Source organism: Aythya ferina (assembly GCF_964211825.1).
Source record: "Aythya ferina genome assembly, chromosome: 1".
In the NCBI taxonomy this organism is placed as follows: domain Eukaryota; kingdom Metazoa; phylum Chordata; class Aves; order Anseriformes; family Anatidae; genus Aythya; species Aythya ferina.
The window spans coordinates 187,698,568-187,711,019 of record NC_140296.1 but is presented as its reverse complement, the minus strand read 5'-3'; the positions used below and the strand labels follow the sequence as shown (position 1 = coordinate 187,711,019).

General features: G+C 34.4%; 1 protein-coding gene across 6 annotated transcripts in view; it reads right to left on the bottom strand.

Annotated features, from left to right (window-relative positions):
* BRD1 (bromodomain containing 1) overlaps positions 1–12,452 on the bottom strand; it is a 59,823-nt gene that overhangs the window by 17,853 nt on the left and 29,518 nt on the right. For 4 of the 6 annotated variants that reach the window (XR_014685910.1, XM_084498287.1, XM_084498288.1 and 1 more), the window contains one exon: positions 9,362–9,850. The exons of 1 other annotated variant lie outside the window; for it this stretch is intronic. Coding sequence is in view for 4 of the 5 variants with exons in the window: in XM_084498287.1 (XP_084354413.1) it covers positions 9,362–9,850 (489 nt within the window). In the remaining variant the exon portion in view is untranslated. The remainder of the gene's footprint in view (positions 1–9,361; positions 9,851–12,452) is intronic. One more of the 6 variants, XM_084498289.1, reaches the window with a different exon arrangement.

The window sequence follows — 12,452 nt, the reverse complement described above, 5'->3', positions numbered from 1 at the left end:
GAACACAATTGCTAGGAATGGTATCAAAAGGAAAAGAAACAGAGCTCTTACATAAGCATGTCCAACAATCCTACTCTATTAAGGAAAAAAAAAAAAAAGCATGCCATTTACCACGCATTTCCCCTTTTAGAGAAATTGGTTCTTAATTTCTGCCTCATTCCAGTACAGTGAGCAGAAACTACAGTTTCCTCTATAGATGCTGAAGGAACCAGCGCTGAAGGACACTGGTTACTTCAATGCGAAGCACAGAAGAGAGTTATCAATTAAAAATGCCCTAAAAAAAAATAAATAAATAAAAAAAGTACCTATCTACCTATCTCCAGGACTATCTAGGATTCTCAAGCATATGTGCCACTTGATACCATTTCTATTTGCAAAACCTTACAAATACTACCCAGAAAAATCGATGAAAAAACAAAGAACAAGATTCAAGAACATTATTCTGTTTCTTCCCAGTATCTTCTTGTTTCTCTGATAAGCACTTATACTGATTTTTTTGCAGGAAGTACATTGGTCACCACCAACGCTTTTCTTGCTCTCTTGTTCTGTATTCTTGCAATTACAAGACTGCATATACATTATATATGACTGGAACTGAAATCGTATTTTATGTATAGTAAAAATGTCCAGGTTATATTTATGCTTCCCAGCAGTAGCCTGTATAGTGTTGTGCTTTGTGCTGGTGGCTACAAGAGTGTTTAAAATGCACCAGTGTTTTGGCTATTGCTGAGCAGTGCTGGCACAGCATCAAGGCTGGCTCTCAAGGCCAGCAGGCTTGGGGTGGGCAAGAGGTGGGGAGGGAACACTGCTGGGACACTCTGACCCCAACTATCCCCCTAAAGGGATATTCCATACCATATAATGCCTCACACAGCAATAAAAGCTAGGAGAACGAAGGAGGAGGTGGGAACATTTATTATGAATGAGTTTGTCTTCTGAAGCAACTGCTATGTGTACCGAGGCCCTGCTTCCCCAGAAGCCTGCTGATGGGAATTAGAGAATAATTTACTATTATTATTATTATTCTGCTTCTGCATATGGCCTTTGCTTTCCTCTTATTAAACTTCATTTATCTCAACCCACAAGTTTTTTTTTGTTTGTTTGTTTATTTGTTTTTGTGTGTGTGTGTGTGTGTGTGTGTGTGTGTTTTTAATTTGTTTTTCCTCATGTTATTTTCTCCTCCTATTCTTTTAAGGAGTGGGAGTGAGTGAGCGGCTGGGTGCACAGAAAGTCAAACCCCCACAACTGATTGTATTCTCTTTGCAGAAGGTTATTGTTCAAGTAGTCTACCTCAATTTCTCAGTTTATTGGATTTTTCTGTCAACGTCTGGTGTTCAATGAGTCTTCAATCAGCATTCATATTTAAAGTGTGTAATATTGCCTGCCTTCTTCAACAAACCTGTGAGTTTGACCATCTTAGGGGGCGTCCTTGTCAAACAAACAGCTGAAAAGCAGTTATATAAAAATGGGTAACGTTACACAGCTACTTAGTACTGCCACATTGACCAAGTTCTGCAAGACAAAATGATTAGGTTATAATTCCCATCTCCTTACGGTGACTGACACATAGGTCAACCTAACTCTGAAAAAGACTGTAGATGTTTTATAATCTTGAGCAATTACTAGAAAAAAAAAACAAAAAAAAAACAAAAAAAAAAACACAAAACAAGCAAGTCTTTGTGATATAGTGTCATGTTTGACGTATCACTGTTTTTACTATTTTTTCCCTGAAGTATTAGTGGAATCTATTACAACAGCTCCTATTGTGATCTTGTGATCTAGCTACAAGAACTTCAAAGAATAAACTGAAGAGTAGTTTCATGTTGGAAGAGAGTGAACTAATAAACCAAGAAGAGTACATAGTTAAGCATCTTCTGCATATATCCCCAGATTTACAGGATTAACTTAATTGTCTTTTCCTAAATCTACTGGAGATAATTGCTGCTACTTTGAAGATACCAATGGCATTTCGTCAACACTACGATTATGTGGAAGATTATGAGCATTAGAAGAAAAATAAGAAATTTTAGTTTTAAAATACCAGCACTGTATTTTCCTATAGCAGAGAGCATCAAAGTGCCAGTTCCCAATCACTCTATCTGTGGAAGAGATTGTCCAGGCATTTCTATCTAAGAAGCATGCATAAGCATACACATACAATAATACACAGCACCACAATTCAAGTGTCATCTCTGCTGTAACTACTTCAATCCTACTTGGCTGAAAGGATCCCTACTCCTTATCTGGCATTTCCAGTTAAAAAGGAAATCTTGCCTGAGGTCTGACTTGAAAGGGCGAAGTGAAACACTTCCCAGGCATTTTAGATAAATCAGCTCAGGGAGGAGGTTCTTCTTTGACAGTGTATTGTGTAACTGCCGCACATGATTTTCTAAACCAATTTTCCTTCATGGAAAGGAGCCTTCAGGACATGAATTTCCTTTTACTTCCAGTTTTCAATTTTGTTTACAGTATTGCCTCAGCAGAAACTTTCATCGTTTATCTTCCTTCTGACATCGTAAAAACATTTTGAACCTCTATTTTTGCAGAGGATGCAAGTCCAGCACTCTACAATGGCAGGATCCCCTCCCTCTTCCAAGTCATTATGGGGGATCTTTACAATCTGACAGATTACAGGCACAGAAAGACTGTGCAATCAAGGGAATGATTGAAGGCTGACAAAACACTATGACATTCCTGAATTTTGCTCTATCAGAGCAGAAAGAGCTAGAAAAATACAATAAATGGAGGATTAACAATTTATCACTTATGGGTTTACAATTTACTATGTCACATTTTGTACTTCAGGTGAATAAGAACCATTGTACAGGAGAAGAATGAAAAGTAACGTGTAACTAACTGATGTAAGGAGTGATCCAGACATAAGAATTACATCTCAGTATGGACAGATTCAGAGAACGTGTATGACACAGTGAGAGCGTACACACCACCATGTTCTGCAACTCTTCTTTATGCAGAAGGTCTCTTTGTGCTTGTAACCATATAATCTTTTCTCACCTGGGGAAAAAAATAACAAACCACCCTCTAAGAGTGTGTTTCATCTTGTGGGGACTGTCTCACCCTCTCTCCACTCGTATTCGAGCAAGACACCTGTATTTTTTCTTCTATTTTCATTGCCTGAAGTTACCACTGGAGTCATATTCATTTTTATGATCATCCATCTCTTAAATCAGACCTGTAGGCAAATTATGTTCTAAAGAGGTCAAAAATAATGGTGATCTGTATGATGGTGATTTGATGAACTCTGGTTCTGTACATTCCTGATACAAGGGATTCTATAACACCAAAGCGTGAATTTTAAGGTAGGTTACTACAGAGCCCCACCACCAAGGGAAGCGTGTTCTTAATTCATAAGCATAATATGGATCTCCAAACTTTTTTTTTTTTTTTTTAATTACCTTCAATAAACCCCAGTTCTCATCCCACCATCTGTATCACACAGAAAAATGAGTTAGTGTTAAATGCCGCAGATGAAGCACAGAGGGTACTATGACATTTTATTTTTTAGAAAGCCAAAACTGGGCCAAGAATGAGCTAAGCAGTCCAAAAAATATGAAATGACAAAATATAGTGAAAGCCTCCACAATTCCTACAGCATCAAGAAAAACAGAAGGGCATCTAGAAATATTTTTATTATTATTATAACAGAAGATTCAGTTATATTGATCTTAGAAAACACAGCAACTCTAAGTTAGATGCTAATAATTGTCTTTTTTGTTATTCAAAAGATAGTGCTTTAAAGAGATTAACAGGTTTAAAACCCAAGAAAAGTTTCTAAAATTGTATACTTTAGCTTATGCATGCACAGACTCCACAGAAACAGAACATTTATCCAGCTGTTCATCAAGCCCCACTGCTCTTGACTATGCTGCTCTAAAGAAGCACTAAGCAAAATGGTTTTTAATGGTGAGGAAGTTAATATCATACTTTAGATGCAATCAACCAAAAGGAGTATTTATGCTTAAATGTTGATGCAACTGTTGACTGGTTTAAAATAGTTTACATTCCTGTCCTCCTTACTTATGCTCTTATTTTATTCCACATGTATTACAAAATCCTACCCTATTTCTCAAAAATTTTCAATAAATCCAACTAACAAAAAATTTAGTAGGGCTGCCAGAATTATTGTCTGAAGCATTAGTGGGCCAAACACAACATGAGCACTCTTCCTTTGCCCCCCTCTTCTCTCCATAGTCTGCCCCCTGCTCTAGGGGATTTGTCAGTTTTACGGTGGCCTACCACCCCATTTTAAAAAATAAAAAGGCAATTTATCATAAGCAAACAAAACTAGACTAACATTTCCCCCTTCACCACAGAACTGTTGGCAATATTCTAGTCAAACTTAGCTTCCTCTGCCTCCTTGGTACTTATGTGTTACTGTGCAGTCTGGTTCTATCCTGACAACTTAGCAGTTGAGCTCCTTTAGTCCCCGTATCTGTACACTGAGAAATTTAACAAGCCAGGGGACAATTCCTTTCAAGCCTTCACAATCTCCAATGCTTTGTTTGCATTTACACCTTAAAACACTTCATGCTTTGAAATTCCTGGAGAAAGGCAGCTGATGTTTTTGGACATCACTAAGTGCTTAAATATCTAAATTTCATGTCATATTTTACAGGAAGCAATCAGTATGCATCTAAAGAAAAAGAAGAAGAGTAGATGTAATTCAACATATAAAGAGTCTGGATATGTCCACAGGTTTAGTCAAATTACTGCATTTTACTCATGAATATACAACAGACACTACCATTCTTATCTATGATAACCAGACTTCAATAATTCTGTTTTCAAAATTCATTTTTTTCACTCAGCTAACTCTAGCTTAGAATTTTCTTTAGATAGAGAACATAAATTATGTTCTCAGATGAGTGTTTCTTACTTCCATCTCTTTCATTAGAGAATGGTGATTGAATTCTGCACATGTCAGCTTGGTTAAAATTCAGGGTTCATTTATGCTCCAGAGGCGAAGATTTAACAGAAATCATTTTGAGAAATCCAAGAAACAACATGTGTTCTATTTTACCCCACATACAATCTCTGTCCTTATCATACCAAATAAAATTGATTAAAAGCGTTCATCCCTACAATCTGAAACATATCACATACAAGTGGAATCCATGTACTGGTTACTTAAAAACAATTCTTAAGTGCCAAAAAATATTTTGTAGTAGCCAGGCAGAAACAAAAGTCAGGCCAACGCTTATTAATAGATTTATAAAGGTATAATTATGTTTGTTGTATACTGACAACTACATGCAAAGTAGTTATTACAAAACAATAATCTCCCCTCTTCCCCCAAATCTGTGTTTTTTGCAGTGTTTCTCAAATTCAGTGATCCCTGTTTTAAATGCATGCTTACATCTGTTTCAGTGCCCTAAGGAAATCTGTGCAGCTGGAAGTGTGAAGAATACTGAGTAACTAGAGTTACACCAAACTATTACTGCTGCCTAGCCAAGAAGTAACTGAAAACTGCACTGTAATAGTCATTGTTTGCAATTCTAAATCTGTGGTAAGTTAAAGTATTTGCTTTAGAATGGCAAATTTTAAATATATAGCTTCTGCTTAAAATATAAAGCACAAACACTGCAAGTGTAAATTACTATCCTACATTTACGAAAAGCGACTGATAAAACCAAGAGCATCTTCAAAAATTTAATCGAGCCTAATTTATCATCTTATAATAACCAATCAAAAGGCATCTCAAAACAGTCACTTTTCCCAGGATTTCATTTGTTTGATATTGATAAAAGCAAACTTTTAAATGCTTCATAAAAATCTCTCATATATATATTGATCAGCTTTATTTTCCTCAGATGTAATAACTCCACCATTTAATTTTCTGACATTAACCTGACCTGATGAGAAGGACTAAGGTTTATAACAAAGAGCACTGTAAGTATGTGATAGATACTTTAGGAGGGTCACTGAACTTGCAGCAGTTAACTTTTGACACACCAGAACTTCAAGAATCATACAGTGATCTCCAGCGTAACCAAAATTGCCAGAGTAAAACCTCTCTTCTTGCTGAAATTATTTGATGCTATATAAAGCAACAAGATGATTTATCTAGTACAAATAGAAAAAAATTAAACACATCTCCCCCAGTACGTAGTTTTCAGTTTACAAATAGCAACCATGGAGAAAGAGGTATTATGTATATATTATCACATACCTATATGTATGTATGTATGTGATAATGCCCCAGTAGAAGAGTATTGCTTCCAATTTCTTAAACAAGGATTCAAATATAAAGGGAGGCCAGAATATTAAAGACTGCTTTTGGGCCTCTTTGAAGGATAGATAAATCATACAGTGCAATTATCAGTTATTTCTGAAAAAAAATCTAGTATTTCAATAATTATTTTGTATACAAAACCAGTAACATATGGGACACCATACTTAAAGTAGTAGACCAATGGATCCTGTATTTAACTTTCTTGCAACTAACTAGCGAGCGTACCAGCCTCAACTGTACTCCAGTATAATAGAGAGAATAATAGCAGGCAGTCAATGACAATACTGAAATGTCAGACAAAATAAGTATGGTTTCACCTAACTAGGTAAAATTTGGAGTCTTCTTTTGAACCTCATGTAGAAATACACAAGTGACATCAAAGGGGGATACTTTGAGGACAGGATAAGGCGAGGAACAAAAACAACAAGGCATCTCTAAAGAATGACGGAGAGAGGAAATGAAATCAAAAAACAACATTGGTAAGGAGGAAGAGATGTGACAGCAGACAAACTCCACAGCAGTGCCTGACCAGTAATGAGACCCAGCAGCCTGGGTGCAGCTCTTGACCAGTTTTTCTTTCCAGAGACCAAAGTTTCAATGTATATTTGTATATTAAGTGAAGTCCCTGTTAATGTAATTTTTCTTCTATCCACTAGAACTGAGGATATTTAACATTCATACGAGTAAATCATGCAATACTCATTCTCTCTAAGTGACAGTGATCGATCACGGAGTTGCTAACTCACAAGAATCCATGTAAGGAGCCTGAAGCATGCCTTATCTACCATGGCATGTCTCAGAAGGGAAAGAGTCACATCTGATTAATTCTTCTCAAGAAAAACATTTTACCAGCAGTATTCAATCACACTTCATTGAAAAAAATTCCAAATAGAAATTGTGTGTACAGTAACCTTTTTTTTTTTTTTTTTTTTTCATCTTATCAGAACACAGACATCTGCATGAATCTACAACAGCTTGCATAGGCAAAACTAAAATAATTCAACTAATTTTATATCTTGGAAAGTGTTTAAGGTTTGTGCTGGTTTCCTGTTAAATTGTAGCTCAAAATAGCTGCCAATTGCAAATTGGCTCAAATTACTGTGGAGACATGTTTCAAAATAATGTAAGGAAGAACGTCTGCAATGTAAAAGCAAGATTTTTGTTTCAAATTGACAAAGAATCACAAGAGTAAGATTTAATAAGTTGGCACATCTGTATGAACAATATATGCTTTGAAGAAAACACGTGCTATTCAAGGAAAAAACAGAATACTTCCAGTTGAAAATAATTTGGCCAGAAGAGTTCAGTTAACAGACAGTCTCTTCTTGAACAAGCAAACAAAAACATAAACACCTCCCTAAGTAATAGTTCTGCATAGATTTTATTCCATGCATAATGCGTATTCCATTTCTTTCAGGAAGAAGTTATAGAATTCTATTTAAAAAATAGTAACAGTAATAAAAATCTTTTAACCCTTTGGATTTTATTACCATCGTTGACCTGCATATTATACAATAACAAAATACCTAGAAATTCTGAAATGGGAAGTCTATTAAAATCAGAAGAAATTATTCATAATTCTTTTAATGTAATTAAAAGCATATTTGCCCCATGTACATGCACTGCACAGAGAAAATGAATGACATGACAGTTTTTAAATGTATTCAGCTAGTCTGATTTACTTAAAGAATTAAGTCAGTCTTCCTATATTAAAAAAAAAATTTAGAATGTTTAAGATAACGGTTTCATAGTTCAGACTAATTGCCTGCATGATCTAGCATAAAGTGAATCATTATGCATGTGATAAAATGCAATCTGTATAAAGACACATGATTTTACTGTCCAGATTAAAGACCAGTAAGTTAGATTATTTAGAAACCAAAGCTTTTTATGTCATTAAAGAAGATTAGTACACTTCTACCAACACACCACCTTAACCTGATTTCTGCTTCAGAACTAAGGTATCAGATTAGATGTATGGGCTCCTTCCAAGCTTTCATAGAAAAACAAAACAAACAAAACAAACAGGGATTTTCCAATGAGGGAAAGCAAACAAGCCAAAAAAAAAGACACCAAAAATATCTCTGCACCAAAACTTATTATTTTCTTATTTTATTTTTCTAGCAATAAAATAATTTCCCTTCTCTTTTGATCATTAAAAAACAAACTAAAAGCACGTCTCTTAGATTAGGTTGATCTTTTAGGTCTGCTTTTAAAGCACATCTTCACAATAAACGTTTGAAATACATTTCTATGTCTTTCATTCAGAAACAGAAAAATTGCATGCTCTTTTCATACTTGCATACAGGCTATCAGTGTAACAATGAAACAGAGTGCTTATTTCAGAAGGTGATAATAGAAGTCATAGCAAGAGCCATTAAGGAAATACATAAGTAATTTCCTTATGCTGCTGTTCCTCCTCATATAGGGTTTTATTCAAACCTCTCCAAACAGAACTATAGTTTGCTAATACAAATTGCATTTATTTATCTATTTAAAGTGCACAGACTTAAGAAGAAAAGCAAAGGAAATGTCGTCATTATTTGGGATTTTAATGCTTCCATAAAACACATGGGTAGGCAAAGCACCTCACACGTAGTCATCAGTTTCACAATGTGAAAATATGCTTAGCTTGTGTATTATATCAAATAAATGCAAAATATGCATTATATCAAATAAAGCCACACATGGAACGTACAGTTTCCATGCTCCTTGTAAAAATTCTAGTTTTGGCACCATATATGAAGTTTCCTTTTAATTTAACAGGGAAGTTCAAAAAAAAAAAACCAGCTGATTCGTATTTCCCATTGGATGCAACAATAGGAAGTAAGAAAACAAGTAAATAAAAATGAAAATATCACCCACCCAGACACGTTAACTTGAAAATTCCATTGCTAAAGTGAAACTGAGAAAGGAAAACTTGGTTCACTAAGTCCAATTGCAAAGGGCCAACATAAAGAAAATGATATGGTAATTTTCTGAACTGTAACTACATCTGAGTACTGAATCTGAGGAAAAACTGTTCGAGTGCTAAAATCTGAAGATTAACAATTTCAGGTATGTTAACTTTTGAGATGCATCCATTCAAATAAGTTTTGTAACATTTACCTGTATCCAAGCGCTTTACAGGGGACTCATCATCAACCTCAGAATCTCCACATGCACTCCTTGATCTTTTCCTTGGGTGCAGAAGTGTCTCCAACCTTGGAAGGACTACAGACAAAAAGGTTTTGGTCCCTAGCTGTGGAGAAGTTGGCTGGGTTTCAGTGTTCTTTGCAGACTTTTGGGGGCTTATACTTTTCGATTTGCAGAAGAGAATGGATGTACGTCTGTTTACATCAGTTGATGACTCAGCTACAGCAGAAACAGTCGACTCATTGAGATTACTGTCAAGTAAATGTTCTGGAGTGTGTCCATTTATTTCTTTCTGAATGGAAGTGCTATATAATTCATTATCAAATTTTACTCTTTTGTAAAGCTTACTCTGCTCTGGATTGAGTTCTACTGGTTTGAGGGTTGGTGGTTCTGAATTAGTCTCCAAGTTTGAAGGAAGAGGTAATGCATCTGATGGTTCAAGTTTAGGGGGAGATTTATCTCCTGAAAAAATTATAAATAGAGTGTGATTTTTGAAAACTTGTCGTTATAAAGTCTATTATAAAACTCACTATAAATGTGCAGCCCACCAAATAAATTGTTGTTTGGAAACAAAGCATAACATTTTAAAAACAATTCTTGTCTAGCAACAATCTGTCCTAGTTAGTAGTTCCTACTTTTATACTGGGAGTCTAACATGGATAGAAAAGTAGGTGTTTATAGTTGGTGTTAACAATTTACACCTGGATCAGTACTTCTTACTTCTCATGCAATTATGTTAGTTTCATTAACTAAAAACTAAGAAAACTACTTTTTTTTTTTTAATACCAAGTTGGGGTGGTGGATGATTATCTGTTAAATGCACTTACACTGCCATTCAAGTAAAATACTTGATATAATACATTTTACAAATTTTGTATATTCACCTTAACTGCCTAAGACAAGTTTTATCAGATAGACATTTAAAAAGTGGTATTTGTAACCTGATCTACTAGAGTAAGTTAAAATGTGATATAAAATTACAGAAAGGCAATTTCTGCAAAGCTGTTTACATTTGTGACCAGCAGATTCATTTGCAAAACAAACAACAAAGCATCCCCTAAGCCTTGCAGCTTTGACACTTGTTGACAAATACAGACTTGACAATGCAGACTTGATAGAAGAAGTCAGAAAAACCACCCTCTACCAATTTTCTTTCATCCCATTTTTTTCTCCCCTCATTATCCTTTCCCAGATTATTTAAATAATTCCACACTGGGAGAAGACAATGGAGATGTAAGTGTGAGCATGAACAACTAGTTTCAATTTTTCATCCCAAGTGATGGGAAAGAAAATATATATTCTACTGTTGCAGCATTCCTAAATACAAGTAACAGGACTACCTCACCCATCAACACAAAAAAGATGATATACCTTCAATAGCTTCATAGATGTTAAAATTTATAGCTTCCAAGAGAATCTTTTAAGATGTGAATTAATAATAAGATGCTTATTCTGTATGAATAACTGCATGAGACCAATGGAACATTTATGCTGTCAAATCAATTTTTAAAGTCTAGTTAATTTTCTATGTCACTTGATAAAAGACATAGAACAGCAAGGGTTTAAACCCTGTATCTGTAGTGAATTAAATACTATCTACATATTGTTTTGGCTTAGCAATCTTTACTTTGAAATCAATAACTATAAATTAAAAATAAATAAAATAAAAAAATAACTAAAAAATAAAGCGTAGAAGAACTCTGCCCTATCATTTAAGGTTTAATTGAACAATAGCACAGTTCCTATTAAAAATATAGTGCTAAAATAGTGTGACTATGCTCACATCCTTTGAAGGCATGCAAGTATTAGAGTTGGTAAATAATATTTCTGGAGCACATTTAGAATGAAATTTAGGGTCAGATAAGCATATTTACAGTAGCACCAATTAAAAAAAAAACCTGTAGTTTAGAATATCCAAGATCACTATTCTTTTTGAACAAATTCTATTTTTCTCACAATGAATTAGAAAAGATTCTCAAAAAGACTAAAGCACAGAAAAACACTTAATTTAGACACTGAAAACTAAATTTCACTGCATTATTCTGCCACCACATTTTTAACATAATCAGAAATTGAAAAACAGAATTGCCAGGGGTTAATTCACAGCTCTTCTAGAATCAGCTTCTGTAATCCTGGGCACAGGATTCTCGTGGCTACCTTCCTCATCTCTCTTTTTTAGATATTTGTTCTCTTTCCTCTAAGTATTTCAGAACCAAAACTTGAACTTGACTACTACTCTTCGCTGTAACAGCAATGCCAATCAACTCTGGATGATGATCTTTATAATTTTTAAACATATTGTTATATTGTTATATTCTTTATAATTTTTAAACATATTGTAAATTTAAGAAAACAGTTACTGCTCAGTTTTAGTCTATTATTTGCACAAGAGCTGCAAAAGTTAAAGGCTGAGTAATAAAAATGTTAAGCTACAAGTAATAAAAAGTTAGTGTATTTTTTATCTGACAAAGTACATTGTTAAATGACTATATCCAGAGGCATCATCACTTGAAGAAGATTTAAATAAATAAATAAAACAGCATTAAACATCTTAAGAATGTTTAACAGCTTCACAACGAGGTAAATCACATGCTGATCCAATTACAATTTTTCTACTGTTGTCGTTCAAATCTCAAGCACATTATGTTTGGAAACCACTCTTAGTCACAGTAAGAAACAAACACTAAGTTGCTGTTTGAATGGCAGTTAAGGACAGTCTTTTTATTCACTTCACAAAAATTTTGATACCATCAAGCTGCACAGGACTGTTTTATTTATTATCATGCTTCCACTTTCCCTTCCGCTCTTTCCTCCCACAATTCAGTAGTGTTACGCCAAATGAAACATGCCTCTAACCCTCCTAAAGAAAAATAATTAGTTTTTTAGAGAAGAGCTGATTATAAAATAAAACCTCTCAATAACATTTTTTTTTTTTAAAGACTGGATTTGTTTGCTTCATTTAAAAATGAGCAATAAAGACCTCAGTAACTGTATTAAAAACAAAAGAATCAAATACAATATTGAACTGTAACAAAAAGTTGGGTCTTTCAATTATGTTGCTCTC